Genomic DNA, 20,444 nt, shown 5'->3' with positions numbered 1-20,444 from the left:
CTTTAAAGATACAGGCCACACACACCAAAGTAGGTAGCAGTAAGTGGTCCTCAGATTGTACAACATTCTCATTTAAAGTTGAAGAGTTTCTAAAAATTCCAAATAGTGGTGTATCTCACTGGAGGCACCGTATTAATACTGTTGTCCTCCTTTATGTGTAAAATAACTTTCTGCCACATAGTTGAAAACAAACATTGCTCTCTGCTATGCCATACGTTCTGAATGAATTCTTCAGCAATAGCTGTGAACCAGATTAGACTGTGCCATAAATCCTTATTTTATCCCTCTAAATATTTCCATTTTATTACCAACCTTCCACTCCCTCAAAAAATAAACCAAAAAAAACCCCGGCCCTGGCAGCTACCAATATATAAAGAATCAATTCTTTTATGCAGTCTATTTTCGTTTGGACCATCCCATATCCTCAGTAACGCTAGCGACGGGGAAACTTGATACCTCGCCCCTGCAGACTTTTTTCAGACTCAGCATCAGAGTGTCTTTTCGTTATCCAGCTGCCCAGAGGCCAAGGGAGAACCAGCCAGTAGAAAAGGAAGCCCTGCTACTGATGGGTTAAAAATGTGCAGACCTCTGCATAATGTCAGGACGCTGGAGCATGTGAATTCTCAGAAGCAGGGACGCTGCCGTAATTCAGCGCGTCACCCAACCCAAAAAGAGAAGGATGATGAGGGCAAGTATAGTGGTTCTTCGAGCGCGTTCGCCTCCTCCTTTTAGGCTGGGCTCTTAAGGGTTAAGACGAGGGGGGAAGCGTTGGTGGACGCACAGGCCGGCTCATGTCCTGTCAGTGGCGAATTCGCAATTTCACTCCCTTTCTGAGCATCCTTGCTCCCTACTGCCAGCAATTTCTTGCTGTGGTCGTACACTCCAGCAACCCAGATTCTCCACCGTTCCGCAAATTCTTGCTCAGGTTTCAAGCAAGCCACTGACAGCAGCCTGTCCTATTTTGGGGAACGTAGCCTCCTCGACTGCGGATGCAGCTTAACAATAACGCAGGAAGCATGTTAAAGAACTGCAGCTATTTGCCTTGCACGTTGTGTTCATTTCTCTTTATATCTCCATTTTCCTGCTCCGATCCCATAAAGGACAATCTCTCTTGCAAACAAAACCCCCAGAGCCTAGTTAGCGGGACCGAAGGCTCCCAGACACGGATTGCCTGCCAGCCACAGCACGGTAAGGACATGAGCACTTTTGGCTAGTTTTGCATGGCAGTTTGATGGAGCTTACTGAATGTGGTTCTTCCCACCTACCCACCCACCCCGTTTGCATCCATCATTTCCAGATCAGATTTGTCGGCATGGCAGGCAGCCCCTGGCAGTCCCAGTCTCCATTTTCATCCTCTGAAATCTTCCAGCCTTAAGTAACACATTTAGATTCGCCGTTCCTCTCTCTCTCTCTCCATTCTGGAAACTGACGACGCACATCGCCAATGCTGTTCAGTTCCATTCAGCTTACCCAGAAAAAAAAGCATGTCGGGGTTTTGCTGTCGTCCTCATCGTCGTTCTGTGTAAAACCTTACCGAATCCTAGTTGCTTTGCTTGCCTGGGTTGCTTTAGATATTAAAGAAGGCTCATTTTATTCGTGCTTGGATGTATATGAAGAAGTGTTTCTGGAACAGAACCCACCTCTTTCGTTGGGGTGGTGTTTCTGTCGCCAACATTATCCAGAAGCTTTTCTTCCAGCGTTTGGGCGCCTTCTTGCTGGATTTAAATAGATGTCTTGACTAACTAAATAAAAAATAAAAAAATGCAAACACAGCAACAACTCTTCAGGGCTGTTTCACAAATTACTCAGCAGCAAACCCATGTTTGCCCATGAGTGTACACACAGCAGGACGTTGCACCAAGATGAGGGTTTGGAAGGAAGTCATTGTCACATTCACACATTCTGAGCTGGGGGCTGTGTGTGCATATGAAACATACCTTTGAGGTGAAATGTGCAGAGGCCCTTATATGGCAGATGCAAAGGGTTTTCTTTGGCATCTCCCTATTACACGTGCTGTAACTCAGTTGTCGAGCATCGTATTTGCATGCAAAACGGTCCCAGGTTCAGTCCCTGGTTTCTCCAGGTAGGTCTTGGAAGGACTCATGCAGAAACCCTGGAGAATTGCTGCCGGTGGGGTCCCAGCAGTACTGCACATTAAAAACAGTGTCATATCATTTTAAACGTCCATGGTTCCCCCAAGGAATCCTGGGAACTGTAGTTTGTTCAGGGTGCTGAGAGTTGCTAGGAGACCCCTATTATCCCCTCACAGAGCAACAATTCCCAAATCGATTGGGAATTGCAGCTCTGCAAGGGGAAAGGGAATTAGGAGGCCTTGTTTGGCGATTTGTTTGTTTACAGGGTGCCCTCTAGGGCATTGCCGTTACAAGATAGCTTACATAATCATGAAACACACACAAAATGTTTGAAACAAGAAAATCCAGACAGCAACTTCACAATATTTTTAAGCACTGATCATTTACTGCACATGTTCCTAAAGCAGAAATATGCATTCCATTAAATCCACACAATGTACGGTAATTGCTTTAACTTGTTTTGCGGGAGAGGTGGAAAGCCTTTGGCATTCCAGATGTTGCTTGAGCACAACTTCAATCAGTTCTAACCAGCATGGCTCCTGGTAAGGGATTGTTAGAGCTGTATTCCAGCTATCCTTCAACATCTGCATTTCTCTGGATTTTGCGATGCAGGCCACCAGTCAAAATAATTTGTACAGAGATGCATGAAGTAGCATACAGAAATATATTGTGTTAGGTGAAATCATGATTTGCACTGAGCGGGAGAGCTAAGGAAAATAACAACTTTGGGAAACCAAAATTGACAGATTATTCCATCCCTGGAGGGGTGCAGGCATTCCTTCAGATAACCTGATCCAAAACTTTAGGGCTTTACAGCAGAAAACCAGCACTTTGACTTAGGCCCAGAAATGCCCTGGCTTGCATGATAAACTTACTACAGTGGTACCTCAGGTTACATACGCTTCAGGTTACAGACTCTGCTAACCCAGAAATAGTACCTCGGGTTAAGAACTTTGCTTCAGGATGAGAACAGAAATCAGGTTCCAGTGGCGCGGTGGCAGCGGGGGGCCCCATTAGCTAAAGTGGTGCTTCAGGTTAAGAACAATTTCAGGTTAAGTACGGACCTCCGGAATGAATTAAGTATATAACCAGAGGTACCACTGTCCTAGTTTAGGATTTGCGTTGCTTGTTTTGACCACCTGGCCCCAACCAGGATTGAGGCAGCCATGTTCTTCACCAGTTCAAGTACCTGAACCATCTTCAAAAGCAATCCCATATACAAGACATTACCTGCAGTCTAGGATGAGAAAGATGATGGATGATTATGGTGCTGTCTGACTCGCTTGGTGTTTCTTTGCTTCTTTGCCCATGGAAGGCTTATATAACTAAAACGATCATTTATTTAGACTTCCTATCATTTTCCAGCTGCCCACTCAGACAATAGCCATGCTGTATTAAGACTGCCAAACAATTAGGAATTGCAAGGTTACTAGTCTGGATAGCTCACTTGGTTAGAGTGTGCTGCAGACAACACCAAGATGGCAGGTTCAATCCCCATATGGGGCTGCATATTCCTGCTTTGCATGGGGTTGGACTAAATGATCCTCAGGGTCTCTTCCAACTCTATGATTCTATTATCTGGTAGTGGCAAAATGGCCAGCACATATTACACTGATTCTGTACCAGTTAATTGGCTATTTATTATTTCATTTCTGTGCTCAGTATAGAACACTGATATTAATGTTTAAAGGATCACTTATATCCATATGAATATGTCCAGGCCTTTAATATCAAGCATACTTTTCCATGTTTATTTGTAATAAAACAAGAAAATATTTAATAAAAACTAATTAAGAAAAAATATGAAGCTCAGAGACTGTGATCTTTGTCCCATCACTGGTAAATAGGGATGGATGAATGTCAGCCTCACAGTTTCATATTTTTCCAATCTTAATTTCAATCCTCTACATTTCCACATCAGTTTGCAAAAAAAATAAAAATAGGGTGGATGGGTGTAAAAAGACCTCCGGAAAATTCATCATCATTTTAATGTGGATTTCTTTTAACATGCAATTTCATCTAATATATTCATTTTCACAATCTTCCCAATATAATGCAAATTTTATTTCTTTATACATTTTACGGTTTATTCAATTTTGTACACACTGCTTGGCTGCAGAACTGCAATACACAATTCAGGGAAATGTGAATTTTCAAGAACGGTTGTGTTTCGGTTCATGTATTGTATAGTTTCAAAAAGTGTGAATTAGGTAGATTTGCAAACAGAACAAATTTCTCCCCCATCTCTGGTATTAGGATATGAGAGTGCAGAGATAAAGCAGGCCTGTCATCAGCTATTGGTCAAATGGAGCATTGGTCAAGGGCACCCAGAATCTTGAAAGGACCCCTCACTAGCCCACCAGAGCCCAACTATGTTGCCATTCACTGTCCATGGTGCCTGCCTGCCATCTTAAGTTACCCAAAATATAATGCCCTGCCCTATACATCTATGAAATGCATTGATTCCATAGACGTATGTTGCAGGCAGAGCCATACCCATCCTGGTCAGGGAATAATTGGGGGGGGGGGAATGGAGTTCATTGTCAGCCCCATGCCAAGGGCCCATCAAACTGTGGACCTGGCACTGAGATAAGGTCATTCATTGCAGGTACTCAAATAGTTTGTGCCAAATCCAAGGGCAATCAGTCTTGGTGTGCTCGCTACTGAAAATTTGTCCTGCATCTTGCTCTGTTTTTCTTATCCTCTATCAGTTAATGAGAAAAGAACCTTCATTCAGTAATTAGCAAAAGAAAGAGAAAACATTGTGGTTGGCATACAGATTTTTTTTCAGGCTTTCCTTGTGGTTGAGATGGCCAAGGGTGGGTTTAGAGGGAGAGGGTTCTTCCTTTCTGCCCACAAATCATCATCCTCTCCAAGTGCCCACACTTTCTGAAACCCAAAGACATCTTCAGCTGGACTTTCCTGTATGCCTGGGGAACCAGGAAGGTTGCCTACCATGACAGCTGTTCATAATTATTTCTTTAAGTGAAGAATTTTGAGTTCTTTTTCTTTAAAAAAAATCAGTGGATGATGATGATAGTTAATTTCCCCAGCTTCCACTAAAACCCACAGGAGACCTCATGATGTAACTCTTCCCAACGGGCCTTTTTTTAGATTAGGGAGCTGGGGAGGCTGCATAGTGCTGGAGAAATGTTTAATGGAAAGGGTGGGGAACACCCATCACCCACAGTGTAGGGTTGAGCTTACCGTATCATTGTGAATTGGCTGTGGGTGGTGGGTGTTCCCCACCCTTTCCATTAAACATTTCTCCAGCACTATGCAGCCTCCCCAGCTCCCTAATCTTAAAAAAAGGCCCATTGGGAAGAGTTACTTTAGAATTCTTCCAAAACCTAAAGTACCCTGAGAATGAGGAAGGTGGAAGGAAGCCTCTTTTCAGAGAAAGAAAACTTTAGGATAATTGAAGAGCGTGTTTCAGCATATCACTAGTGAGTGTAGGAGTTTGGGGGTGGAGCACAGAAGCAGAAGTTCATCTCCAGGTTCTACTGCCTAAGGAAGTGAGGTTGATGGCTACCAGGAGAAGGGCCTTTTCAGTGATGGTGCTCATTTATGGAATGCACTTCCTAGAAAAGTTCACCTGGTGTCTATGCAAGGGCTTTTTAGGTGCTTTTTGTTCTCTAAGCCAGTTGAACTAGAATGGGCACATATACCTGGTGCATTAGATATTTGCACCAATGCAACACAACAACTACTAAATTAAAACAATAATCTCCACTTTAAAGCCTTGTTGAAAAAGGAAGACCTTCGGGCACTGCAAAAGCAACAACAACAACAACAACAACAACAACAACAACAACAACAACAGAGATGGCACTTGTCTGATATGTAATGGGGGGGCCAGTTCCTAAGGGCAGATGCCACCACATGAAAGGAGCACTTCAAACATTGTACAGAACAGGGCTCAGGATTAGATGATATCTAAAGGAGACCCTCTGCTGCAGAGCACAGCGATTGGTTAGGTATTTTAATATTTTAGCTGCTGCACTGGTTTCAAATAGATTATCAATGCAATAGTTTTTATGACTGGCATTTTTGGTATTTCACTGGTAAACTTTTGCATAAATTTGTATTTGTATATTTCTGCAAACCTCCCAAAGGTTTGTATACTTAAGGGTACTTAACCAATGGTCAACAGTTTTGGTGGCTGAATTTAGGATTATGATAATGGCAAAGATGGAGTTGTCAAAGTTAAGGCCAGAGATGAGAAAGTTGCAATAGTCAAAGCAAAAGAAGATGAGAACATGGAACAGAAGAGGGAAAGAGAAAGGTCATGTTTTGCAATACTGTACAAAGCAGCAAGGTTTTACAACAGATTCAATGTGGGGAGCAAAGGAGAGAGAGATAATAATGAAGCCAATGGCTTCATGCCTGAAGAAGATGGTGAGTGATAATATTGAGAGAATATGAAGATACAGTGATAAAATATCCAAGTCAAGATATCAGACAATCAGCTGGACATGCAGGATTGGATGGAGGACATTAGCTATACAGTAGTACCTTGGGTTACATACGCATCAGGTTACATACGCTTCAGGTTACAGACTCCACTAACCCAGAAATAGTACCTCAGGTTAAGAACTTTGCTTCAGGATGAGAACAGAAATTGTGCTCCGGCACTGCAGCAGCAGGAAGAGGCCCCATTAGCTAAATTGGTGCTTCAGGTTAAGAACAGTTTCAGGTTAAGAATGGACCTCCAGAATGAATTAAGTACCTACTTAACCCGAGATACCAATGTAATCACAGAGAGGTAGAGTTGGGTGCTGTCAGTTCCCACTAAAAGGCATGAGATTTGACCATGCCATGCAAGATCAGGGTGCAGACAAAGAATAGCAGAAGACTTTAGATGAATCCTTGAGAGGCCCACAAATATGAGGAAAACAGAGAAAGAGTGTTCCCCTGTGGAAAAAACAGGTTGGAAAAAACAGACTGAGGACTGGAACCCAGACTATGTGATGATGCCCTTTGCAAAAGCCTGTGCTGCCTTTCCACTCATGGATATTTAGCACAAACATCAAAGTATCCTCCATAAAGACTGTTCATTATTTGCACATAGCATTGATATGACTTTATCAAATCAAAAGGACTTTCACTGTCAGTTATATGCAGAAGACAACCCAGCTATATATTTCTACCCCAAGCCACCATCAGATCCTTTCTGTCCAACTGTTTTCCTGATTCTTGGGATAGTGGATAAGCAACTCAAACTCTACTATGTCCAAGACATTCTCTCCAAGATTATTTTCCATGAACTTTTTAATTTCCCACTATGACCAGCCCAGGGCAGCACCTGCAGGTACTTGATAAAGCAGCTTTGATTTCGCTAAGCTGTTATGAGTTTGCCCGGGAACCTTAAAGTGCCTAGGGTGCAGTAGAATAAATTGGGAATTCTTGGTCAGTTGAACCAGTTTCAGTCTGGAGTATAAATTTACTCTAAAGCCAAATCTCTGCAAGGCTACCCAGCAAAACCATTGCTGGGGTAGGGTTTTAATAGCTGCTGCAAAATAGGTGGGAATCCTTATGCAGATGCTGCAGCATGTAAGGAGATCATTTAACGCTGGCACTTCAGAAAGCAATCTGTCAATTTCAGTATTTGTATTGGAAGGGTGACCTTGGTACTAAAAGCTTCTCACTGTGGTATTTGCCTTCCTGCTGGTGTGAGATTCTAAGAGGCAACTTGGCAGCTAATTCCAAACAAGCCCATGAAAGGCTAGCCAACTTCTTTGCAAGAGTTCACAGCCTTTGACCTACATTTGGCCAGTCCACCCATGAGGCAAGGTGAGGCGACCCACCCCCCTGCCCCGCTCAGGCAGTAGAATCCACAGGGGCAGCAGATCTTGATGCAGATTCCTATCCCCCACCCCAATTTCTGATGTAGATCTTCCCTCACCCCTTCTTCCCTGGCAAGGAGGGGAGGTGCCATTTTGTGGTTCGCCTCAGGTGCCAAAATGTATTGGGCCAGCTCTGGAACTGCAAGGTGGTCATATCTGGCCTCAGCAGTGTGGCCTATCAAGGGCATCCATTTACAAGCAGCAGCTGGGCCAGAGGCATGGATCTCACACCAAGTCCTGGCTGCTCAGTTAAACAAGCTCTCATCAGCAAATCAGAGGGTGAGCTCGATTTCACTCTGAAAGAAGGAGGGTGAAGTCTGTGCTTGAGCAAGGATGTATATATACTAATCAGAACGTCGGAGGTCAGTTTGACATTAATAGGACATAATTTTTCTTTGTTGTCTATTGAATGTGTTGCCTTACAGAAGGAATTATCCTCCCAAGGTGCTTTAAAATAGTAAAACAATATAATAAGGTTACATTTAAAAACACACACAAAACAACACACACATTTTAGAACAACAGCAGTGAATGAATAAAATATTGGATGGGTTTTTTACCTGCCTTTTAGGATAAATTATCCTTCCCATGGTAGATTTTGAAAGAACTCAGCTGCCTTTAGGCCCGTGGTGAGGTTGCTCCAGCCCTCCAGGTGTTGCTGGACTAAAATCCCCATCACCCTGGACCATGGACCATGTTGATGAGAGTTGGACTCCATCTTTTCAGTGCAGCTAGGCCAAGGACTATTGTCCATGGGATTCCTTTCTGCAGTGTGGGTCCTACACAGAAACAAAGGAATTTCAATCTGAATCAAATGAACTTACCTCATGCATTTTTACCAGTTAATGCCACTGAGAACAATCCGCAGATATAACACCAAATTCAAAATCGGAACTACTGTCCAGTATAAGTACTACAGCAGGAACAGATATGGCATGCAAATAGGGGGAAATGTACAAGACCCATAGCTTGGCTGTATTCATACAGTGAATACAGTTTGGGGTATGTTGTAAGTCTACGTGGTTAAACTTGATTTTGGCGAAGGCAGGGAAAGAATGATTAACATAAGGAATTTTATGCTACACAGGATTCATTTGTATGTTTCTGGAATGAGTATTTTTAGCAAAATGCAGCAATTGATTTTTATTTTATTTTTAGAAAACCAATAAGGTAATTAATGAGTCTGTGTGTTTGTGAATATAGGATTGCCTCCAACATGAGTCCTACTTAAAGGTGTGGGATGGGTTTTAATAGGTAGGAAAGGATATGTGATTGCAATTTATCCCTTCAGGTACCCATGTGTATGGGTTGCATGTGCAAAGAGATCGGCTTACCACTTTGTTTAAAATGGGGGGCTGAGCAGAGTTCAAAGTCCCATCCTTAGCAGAAAAATTGAAAGCATAGGAATTAGGCTGTGAAATCTTTTAATTAGCTAAGTTCACAACCCTCAGAAATAAACTGGCAGCCAGTATAAGTACTGGTTGAGATGTGCTCAATTCTCCAAGTTGTAGTCTTCAAGTTCTGAGCAAATGACCTTAAGCAATTTCAGCTTCCAGACACTTTTCTTAGGCAGTCCCATCAAAAACCCATTTGTAAGAATCTATTGTGTAATTGCTGCAATGGGATAATATCATCCTGTTCTCAAAATAGTTTGTGGATCTAAACCACCAGGCTCCCTGTGAGCAATTAGTGACTATCCCCAGGTCTAAAGAGGTAATTATCTAATGTTAGCATGTGTGCTTGAGAGACACCTAAGACCTCTAAACATGCTTTCAGAAAGGCAGGATCTTTTACTGGTGTCGTATGGCATGTTGTCCCGAGTTGTTGTTGTTTAGTCATTTAGTCGTGTCCAACTCTTCGTGACCCCATGGACCAGAGCACGCCAGGCACTCCTGTCTTCCACTGCCTCCCGCAGTTTGGTCCTTAAGAATGGATGCGTTTGATCTTCTTGCAGTCCATGGGACTCTCAAGAGTCTCCTCCAGCACCATAATTCAAAAGCATCAATTCTTCGGCGATCAGCCTTCTTTATGGTCCAGCTCTCACTTCCATACATCACTACTGGGAAAACCATAGCTTTAACTATATGGACCTTTGTTGTCCTGAGTATGCATCTAAATACTTCTGTGACTAGAAAAGCATACCAACACACCAAAACTACTGATATTTATTCAAAAGAACAATAGGTATTTGTAAGAATCCATTGGTTGAGCCATGGCAGCATATATACAACCATGGGCTGTATTGTACGATGATCATGCTCCTAAATGTGAAGAAATAATCGTTCCTATGTTAAAATGGGGAACTAGCAGCGGAAAGCTACAATACAAATACAGTGGTACCTCGGGTTAAGAACTTAATTCGTTCTGGAGGTCTGTTCTTAACCTGAAACTGTTCTTAACGTTAGCTAATGGGGCCTCTCGCCCTGAAACAAAGTTCTTAACCCGAGGTACTATTTCTGGGTTAGCGGAGTCTGTAACCTGAAGTGTCTGTAACCCAAGGTACCACTGTATAGGTACAATGTTCCCTCTTCTAGCACTCTAGAATCTGCATGTGTGAAGTTACATTAGATCTTTATTAGGAGAGCAGGATCACAGGTATGGACCCTCCACCAAGCCTTTGATCCCGTGGCAAGTTTATAATTTTCCTTTGAGAATGGATAGGTAATGGAAGCAGACAAACACAGCAGAACAGCAATGCTTAGCTCCTGTCTTACATACGTATTTTGGAATTCACAGGAGTTCGAGATTTGAGGGGAAAGACTTTGTGACATGAGGGAGCAATTAGGGGAGGGATAGGGGCATGCACAGAAGGGGCATGTTTACAGGTGGAATGGAATGCCATCAACAAAGCTTGTCTCTTAGATCATGGGTAGGCAAGCTAAGGCCCGGGGCCGTATCTGGCCCAATCGCCTTCTAAATCTGGCCCGCAGATGGTCCGGGAATCAGCATGTTTTTACATGAGTAGAATGTGTCCTTTAAAATGCATCTCTGGGTTATTTGTGGGGCCTGCCTGGTGTTTTTACATGAGCAGAATGTGTGCTCTAATTTTAAATGCATATCTGGGTTATTTGTGGGGCATAGGAATTCATTCATTATTATTTTTTTCAAAATATAACCCGGCCCCCCACAAGGTCTGAGGGACAGCCCCCTACTGAAAAAGTTTGCTGACCCCTGTCTTAGATGGTGCTCTTGAATAGACTGCCTTGTTGGGGACAATTGCTGTGGCACGTGGCTTCTTGTTTTGACAGAGCAGCTTCATTGAGACACTAGTCTCTATCTGCATTTCTGCAGGACTCCCAATCTGATGCAGGAGTTTTAAGGTTCCAAAACTTGATTCTCAGCAGCTTTTGTTTGCCAGTTACCTTGTGATCTTTATTGCAACCCAGCATTTAGTCAGGTGATTTAGTCAGTGAGGTTCCTGTCACTCAGTGGCCTTGCCAGCAAGAGGGTAAGTATGACGGCAAATAAGGTGCAGGAAGGGAATTTTACCCAGGATCCTTAGCCAGGCTAACCTTTGGTTAACTTCCAAACACAAAATTGAATCACTCACTAATTTACACTGGTGTGAATTGCAAAAAAAAATAAAATACAATTTTTTAAATAAAGCTTAAAATGAAATCCATGCCAGTGATTATTATACACATAAATGAATGAGCGTCTACCAAATTGATTGCCTTTGACGGGTTTCAGGGAAGCTAAGCCAAGCCTTGCCATTTCACACCACTAGAGGGTGCCAAAGCATTACCTAATACAGCATAATTTCAGATTTTCGGCACATAGCCTTATTCAATCTGTTACCATCCCATGAGACAAAGTCAAATCGTATCCTGATAGACAAATGTCTTGATTACTATAAACAGCCAAAAGGATCCAATGAATATGAGGCAGGCTTTGATACTTCTTAGGTTAGTGGTATTGGAAGCTCTGGAGTTATTAAGCAGCAATTTTTCTGTCCAGTATAGTTGGCCAGTTTTAAACTCCATTATAAACATTGCAGTCCCTAGAGCATGGGTAGGCAAACTAACGCCCGGGGGCCGGATCCAGCCCAATCACCTTCTAAATCCGGCCCACGAACGGTCCAGGAATCAGCGTGTTTTTACATGAGTAGAATGTGTCCTTTTATTTAAAATGCATCTCTTGGTTATTCGTGGGGCACAGGAATTCGTTCATTCCCTCCCCCCCAAAAAATATATAGTCTGGTCCCCCACAAGGTCTGAGGGACAGTGGACCGGCCCCCTGCTGAAAAAGTTTGCTGACCCCTGCCCTAGTGCATCAGAATTCAGCAAGTATTGTTTGAAGGCACAAGTAGCACATATTGTCAGAGGGTGAGAGTGTGGGTGTGAGAGAGAGGCGAAGATAATCACCAGATCAAGGGAGTGAATCTCCTACCCTTGTTTACTCAGAAGTAAATCCCACTGATCTCAATTGGATTCACTTCCAGGTTCGGTACATATCATCTTGCACTCTCGAACATAAAGAAATTGTCACACCTCATCTATATTTAACCTGGCCTGGCTATTTCACCTACTTCTGCTTTGTAGTCCTGTATGACTCCTTCCCTGAGCACTTATATGGTGCCTTTTCTCTGTATTCTTTTAAACCCCTTCTCAGAACCTTCTTTCCTAAGAAGTCTTTGGCTTTAGGGCACAAACCTAAAGCCAACCCGCTGTAGGGTTTTGCAGAGCATTGGGGCCACAACCACATTCTCAGCTCTACTGCTTGCGACAGCGGCAGAGGAAGTTGCGGGCAGGAGGATTAGACTGGCAATGAGATCGGGCTTGGGGTGTGCCTGGTGCCATTGTGCAACAGTGGTGAGGCCAGCTCGGGATCTAGCAGTTCCTCAGGTGGCTGCCCAACACACCTTGGAACACTCTATTTTCAGGCTTTCCACAGGCTCTCAAAAGCAGAGATTTAACCACCAAGCCCCTTGTTGTTGTTGTTTTTTAGTCGTTTAGTCATGTCCGACTCTTTGTGACCCCCTGGACCAGAGCATGCCAGGCACTCCTGTCTTCCACTGCCTCCCGCAGTTTGGTCAAACTCATGCTGGTAGCTTCAAGAACACATTAAACCATGCACTGATATAAGCCACCCTAATACCAATAAATCTTCAAGGGCTTTGTGGTTGTTGTTTTTCAAGTGTGTCTAATGACTGGCAGAGAGGGAGCTTGGCACAGCGCATGGGAAAGTGAATTCCATAATTGTGGGGCCCCCAATGAAAAGGCCATGTCCCTAGTACCAGTAGCCCTCACCGACAGGGTGAGCAATTCACACTTCTCTGAAGTATGCAATGCAGCCAAGTAATGTGTACAAACATGCATACTAAAATGTGCATATAAATGTGTATATTAGTGAAAACAATGTATGAAAATGTGCTCTATTGGGGGAAATTGTTTAGTAAAAATGTGCATATTAGGCCAAATTCCATACAAATGTGTATGTTTAGGTGAACTTTGCATTATCACAAACTGATGTGGAAATGTGGAGAACTGAACTTAATATTTGAAAAATGTGAAACTGATGGAAAGAGAGACTGGCCCATTTCTTCTTCTGTATTGAAAAAGTGATGAGGACACTGGACCTCATACATGAAGAGACCTGTATGCTTATCTCCAGCGCCTGGCATTTGACACAATCTGTTAATGCTACCTCCAAACTGCCTTTACCCGTTTCTCCAACAGCAACCCATTAGTCTTCTGACAATCATTACCCAAATACTTTCCCTTAAATACTTCTCAGCAAGACTCCATCTTATCCTGCTATCTTCCACTGGGCATTTTATACGTTTGGCCTTTTACAAATGACATTTATAATTTGTGTTCATTGTATTTTATTGTATTATTTTTGGTCAAAGCTTTCACTGCAGACAGTTGATGTTTCCTCTGCTGAAAAGTTGCAGAGGCAGAGTTTTTAAATAGAAGTGATCATATGTCACTCCCTGAAGCATTTAAAAACATACTTTCCATAGGGCCAGGACTGTCTCACGTAGGGAATCTGCATGGAATCAAATGGTGTCATCATTAACTGCTATTTCCATACCCTATGACTGACATGAAATCCACAGGAATCCCAGTACCTCTGGCTATTTCATCCATTTCCTCACAGGAGGAAAAGCTATTTACTAATGGAAATATTCCAAGGACTCCCCTTTGGTACCTTCAGGAAGTGCATCATGGACCTTGCTTGGCTCAACATGGGACTGCAGAAAGTAATTTGCAATAGGCATGCATTTATGTAATACTATACATAGCAAAAGCTTTAGGGAGTGGTAAATTTAAGACAATGTTCTTGCAGCTACAATCCAGAGCAAATGTCATTACCACACTTAATAACCATCTCAATGCATGCTTATGGAATCTGGTAAATGCAGGGAGAATGATGCTATCAGTGGCAGTGATGGCTCTCATCTTCCTCCACTGTCAGTAGTGATATGCCTCTGGATACCAGTCTCTAGGAATGGCAAGTGCTGAACCCTTTTCGGCCTGGGGGCCACATTCTTATCTGAGCAACCTTCCAGGGTCCACATGCTGGCCATAGACACAGCCAGAGACAAAACTGTGCAGAGCAATTAATGTAAATTTTGCATTTGCACAGTAGGCTAGTTTCTACCCTCTCACAAAGAATAATAATTTGTAAACTGGCATACCTGAACAGACACCTGAACTGCAAACTTTGGTTCATACTATAAGCTTCGTTTATAACGTTAATTAAAACATGACACCAGGAAGAGCAGCAATCCAGCGGCAAAGGGTAACTGCCATTAAACGTTTTACAACGTTATATTTTATAACGTTTAGAAGATCAGTGTAGAACCAGCCTATATGCTAAGCAAAACCTTGGCTTAGGTACAATGTCATGTTGTGCTAAAAGGACCAGGAAGGAGTAAAGTTCCTCTCCAGAAGCCAGAACATTTTAGCAGTCTCAGTAAGCCATGATTTGGCTTACTATGATGTGCAAGCCAGGCCATTGACTCCCTGAACATTAGTGCCTTTGTGTTCCATATAAGCCTTATTTCTTTCCTCCAGGCTACTCCTCTATTAAGGTAAAAATAAATATATGCAGTCCTTTTCCCCCTAGAAAAATAGGTGACAGTACTCACCATGAAGTTGTTATAATAAGTGCCACACTTTTTAATCCCCAAAAAGAGGTGTTGGTACTGCGTACCCTTAAGTACCCCTTTTTTAAAAAGGACTGAATATATGTACATTCCAGAAACTTGCTTGCACAAATTTTGCCAGCGTGTTTAGTAAGAAGTTAAAGGAGCTGTGATAAATGATCTATACGAAGTGCATTATTTGGTCTCCCTGCCATTTCATTTCATTCTCTTCGGAGTCCTGCAGCTGGTTATTTAATGCCAGACCACACATATTTTTAGATAATATGTTATTTTGAATGTCTAATCATTATGAATTCACTCACCATTCTTTTCATAAGCAAGGATCATAATGGACTCATCTGTTATTCATGCAAATGTCAAATGGGCTCCCACAGGAATCTATTTTATGCTGTTTCTCCACTAGTTATCAGCAAACTCTAAATCAAATGCCAGCCCTATAACTGTTCATCACAGGGAAGGCTAAATATTTTCCTTAGGATTTTATTTTTTTTTTTTATAATTCTTAGGGGCAGTATATGAGATGGGAAAATCAGATTCCAAATGGGTAGCCTTGATAGTCTACTTTATGGAATGAATTCCCGTTGCAATACAGAAGAACCCAAAGTGGTGAATTTCTGTAACTTATTTAAAATGTACCTTTCAGGCCAGGCATTCCCCAACTGTCAATACCAGTTTTTAACTGATGTATGTACTATGCAGTATTTAATTTTAGCTTTTATAGCCCACCTTACTCAAGGTGGCATGCATGGTTCTCCCCCTCCTCATTTGATCCCTACAACACATACACACACCCCACACAAGTGCCCCATCCTAAACAACACAGGACCTGAGTGGTGCACCGATGGGGGTGGGGGGCTGATATCACACAAGATGTCACAAAGTTGCACCTGAGCATCGCACATGGCGTCACGACATTGTGTGTGATACCCAAAGATTAGCCGCATTCCCAGATGCAACAACGCCACTTCCATGGCTGGTGGCTCCTCCTCCTGCCACCGCCACAGTCACAGGCTAGGGGCTGCTTCCCCTCCATAGCGGGAGAAGGAGGAGGATCCAATGTCCTTCCAGAAGCACACTTCAGGTCTCACGCCAGTGGCCTGACATGCCTCACATCAACTTTGGGGGGTGGGGGGGTGGGTGTCAGCCCCATCAAATACATTTGGGGGGGCTGAAGTCATGACAGCCCCTAGGAGTTAGCGCCCCTGACATTTTAAATGCCCCCTAGGAGTTAGCGCCCAGGTACATTTTAAATAAGTTACAGAAATTCACCACTTTGGGTTCTGACCAAGAGCCACATTTCTTCTTAACCAACCTTTGGGAGGCTGCATGCTATGGTGGGCATGATCACTAAGACAAAAGACAATGCCCACCAAGGCTATGCCAAGTCAAAAGTTGGTATGACATCCAGAAGCCACTCACAGTACACACACACACACACACACATTTCAGCTTCTATTCAAGCAAAAATTTCCGGAGGGTAGATAATCTTCCTAAAATAATAATAATAATAATAATAATAATAATAATAATAATAATAATTTATTACGGCCGGAGACCAGCTTGTAAAACACAAATGGGACTACCAATCTTCCTAAGTAATCTTCCTGGGTTCATCTTTCCCTCTTCAGCTGCATTCTCCAGGAAGATCACCCTCCACCCTGCGTGAAAGAAACCACAGCCTTGTCCCCACAAGTGGAGAAGTTGAACCCCAAGGTCATGTTGGCCTCAGTTTGGCTACCAGAACTTTTGGGAACACACTTTTAAATGAAAAGTATGTACAGTATTGCCTTCTGTGTCAGCCAGACTAAGAGCAGAATAAGGCAACTGAAGTGTGTGCAGCAACACTCCCCCTTCTCCTTCCAGCCTTTGGCTAATTGGGGAGGAAGGGAAATGTCTTCAGACTTGAACTAACATGCACTGTCTAAACAAGACCGCGCTGGTGATAAGATATGAGGGAATGTAGGGAGAGCTCCTTTACATCAATAAACCAGCAAGGGCAGCAGTTAATCAAGTTTCCCAAGCCAGTTAATAAAGTTTCCAAGGAGTGTGGAATAATGAGTAAGGCAGGGAAGATAAAACTAGCTATTAACATCTGTCCCTTGTAACATATTGTATCCCTTCCATGATGTATCGTTCATTAAAATTCCCCCACACTTTGGTCTGTCAAGCAAACAGGAGTTTTAGATAACAAATTAAAAGGTAGTAAGTTTCTAGGTTCCTTTTGATGTAACAGAGCTTAATTAAGGTTTCGGCGGTTTGCTAAGTGCGTAAAGGAGGGGTGGCTTGAATCATCTGAGTGCCTGAGGCAGAAAAAAATGACACAGTCCTCAACACAGTGTGAAATCTGGTCTTTCCGAAAGCTTCTGGGGTAAAAAAATGAAAAATTAAAAAATAAAAATCTATTCCAAATGAGTTCACAATGGTCTGCATCCAATGTTTTCCATCTGCTGCCACAAGGGCTCTTGCACAAATAGACAGGTGAAATCCAATGCAACTGTTGCATTTGCAGAAACTCGTTGGAAAACCAATTGTGCAATCTGTTGTGCAACAAAGTCACCAGCAACTTGCTTATGTGCCCTTTAGTGCAGCAGCACATGATGTGACTTTGGCTAGAAAAAAAGAGGTGCCGGAACTCACAGGAGACACCTCCCTTGTTCTCTTAGAATGCCAATGGCACCCACCTAAGAGGTGCTTAGAACTGAGTTCCTGTGAGTTCCAGCTGGAAAATAAGTCCTGCCTATTATGCGGTTTACATGTTCAGCTGAATATGCTTACAAGCCTGCACATGATCCTTACCGAGGTTCCTGATCGCACAGAAGCTTCAAAGCACATTCAGTCAAATCCATTCAGACTTTTGCATTCAATGCATGAAGGTCTCTGAGAGGAGCTCACACATGTGAGGACATTAGAATCTTAATAATAATTTTAATAATAGGAATCTTAGAATTAGTAGGGACCCAAGGATCATCTAGTCCAACCCCCTGCAACGCAGGAATCTCAGCTAAAGCATCCATAAGAGGTGAGACTTGTATGTGCACTCCCAGCCCTCTACACTTTGAGCCTTCACATGACTGAAGAGGGCCAAAATATCAGATGAAAGTGATGACAGTGGCATTTGGGTAGGATGATCTTAAATTCATGTGCGAATGTTCTAGGGTAAAAATATCTATAGCATGGCCAATGGTGTGTGTGTGGGTGGGTGGGTGGGTGGGTGTGGGTGTGCTGTTCCATATTAATGGATAACATAATGTCTACTTCACAGGCTGCTTTTTAAATATTTTAACATGATGTTTGAAAGCACCAGCAAAAAGCAGCTGTTCTGGTTGAGCTGGGCCTTGTAGAACTAGCAGTTGACGGACCGGTTTGCCAACATTCTGCAGTGGAATTACAGAGGGGTAGGGGTGGGTGGAGGCTGTGTATCTTACATGAAAAGCAGGATGCAGTGAAAAGGAAATGACAAAATGCTGAGGGATGTAGATCTGTTTTCCCCCCCATTAGAAAGAAAGAAAGACCAAATGCCTCTCTGCAAATAGAAAACTTTCCAATCAGAATGAAAAGTCCAGCTCTCTGCATGCTATACTGGTATCGTTCAGATGTGTGGCATATATATCCTGCCACTTGGCACAGTGCAACTGCTGAGGCACATGTTGTATTGTTTAATACAAGCTGTATGACATTCCTGTTTTCATTTCTATATAGTCTATCGCCCTCATGCTGTTTTAATCTATTGAGAACATGCCATTGCCGAAAGAATTAATTCCATCAGGTAGTGAAAAGCTTTCTGCAATGTGCAATAGTGGATGGGTGTAGTGTACAAAGTGATCTTTATAACGAAAGAAAGGGTGTCAACAGACATGACCTTATTTATCCGCTTCCTTCTGCTGCTTTATCTCAGTGCCCATTGACACAGCCTACTCCTCCATAACAAAAATGATTCCTCCAGTGAGAGTAGCCACACTATGTTAAGAGGTGTCTACATCAGTGTAGCTTTTTTAAGGTTCTGACTGCCATCTTGATTCCATAAGACATCGAATCAGGGCTTCTTTTTCAGCCAGAACTTACTAGAACTCAAGTCCATCACATCTCAGGTGGGCGCCATTGCCATTATAAGAGGACAAGGGAGACATTCATGGTGAGTTTTGGCACCTCTTTTTCTATAAAAATAGCACTGCATCCAATTATACCCAAACACAGGCAAAAGTTTCCTCCTCGAACTCAGCAAACATCATGAATAATTTGATTACTGTCCTGCTTCAGATGAAATATAGTAGCCATAACTCACAGGAGCAATCCAAAAAGCAAGGTCACGGTTTAAAGGAAAAACACAAGGCCAACCTGAAAGACAATGTCCAGAAACAGTTCAGGGTAAAAAACAACAGCAGGGAGCTGAAACATAAGCCCACACCTGCTTCTTGATCTCTGGAACAATTTGGCAATATCTTAAGAGGTGACCAACTCAGTGTACTTTTGACAGGTTTGGTCCACCATCTTGATTCAAAATGGTGTCTAATATCAATCAAACCTAAGCAGAAAAACCTGCACCTCATTTTCAGGAACCAACCTGCCAAATATGACACAGTTTTTTCTGAGGTGTCCAAATGCATAGAGAATGGATCAACTTTCCAGAAAATATAAATAAAATCATACACAAAAATATATAACCACTGAGTATAAATAATAAATGTTCAGAATAATTATAGTCAAGTTCTTGCCACATGAAGCAAACCTGCACAATTACCATCAATTAATTGAATAAAATAAAATAAAGGATGAATGAAGATCCCAGGGAAGTTTACTCTATCTATCTATCTATCTATCTATCTATCTATCTATCTATCTATCTATCATCTATCTATCTATCTATCTATCTATCTATCTATCTATCCAGAGAGATAGAAAGCAATGGGATAAAAGAGAAACGGGGAGGATAGTTTGCTTACTGATCTCATGCTTGGATGGGCCCTTTGGATGCTTTACTCACCACTTTTCTCTGATTTTAAGGACTGAAGCAATAAGCTGGGAGTGGTGAGTAAAGCTTATTGCTTCAGTCCTTAAAATCAGAGACAAGGATGCATGCTGAACCACTGTGCAGACTATTCCATAGGTCCTGTTGGAAATACATGTTGGTTCATGGAAAAATAGGTATTTTTAGAAAGGAGAATTCTGGATGGCAAGATCCAAGCTTGGGGCAAGTACTCTATGGTGAGAGAACCCCAGCAGAGATTTTAAAACACAGAATATGCAGCAAAGTAAAGCATGAAAATATGGGTTTAAAATATGTCTTTGTGAATTCCAAAACTTCCCTCTTCCCCCAGCATAAGAAAAGACCACATGTTTGGTAAGTTAAAAATTGGTTTACATACAAATTCTTCAAAGGTCAGGCATATGTGC

The 20,444-nt window shown here is 42.4% G+C and overlaps 1 protein-coding gene and 1 long non-coding RNA gene across 2 annotated transcripts in view; one reads left to right on the top strand and one right to left on the bottom strand.

Moving 5' to 3' along the window:
* The first annotated feature begins 723 nt into the window (after nucleotides 1-723).
* AMMECR1 (AMMECR nuclear protein 1) overlaps nucleotides 724-20,444 on the top strand; it is a 131,824-nt gene continuing 112,103 nt past the window's right edge. Inside the window, exon 1 of the mRNA XM_081847165.1 lies at nucleotides 724-1,188. Coding sequence (XP_081703291.1) covers nucleotides 990-1,188 — 199 coding nt within the window. The 5' untranslated portion in view covers nucleotides 724-989. The remainder of the gene's footprint in view (nucleotides 1,189-20,444) is intronic.
* LOC309333666 lies at nucleotides 2,709-8,702 on the bottom strand. The gene is made up of 3 exons (XR_014152656.1): nucleotides 8,500-8,702; nucleotides 3,192-3,330; nucleotides 2,709-2,963 (listed from the first exon to the last, which is right to left on the bottom strand). It is a non-coding gene; the product is annotated as an uncharacterized lncRNA (long non-coding RNA).

The sequence above is a fragment of the Podarcis erhardii genome (assembly GCF_964252035.2).
Source record: "Podarcis erhardii genome assembly, chromosome: Z".
NCBI lineage: Eukaryota > Metazoa > Chordata > Lepidosauria > Squamata > Lacertidae > Podarcis > Podarcis erhardii.
Note: the sequence above shows the minus strand (reverse complement) of the source record. Positions and strands in the feature narration are given on the sequence as shown.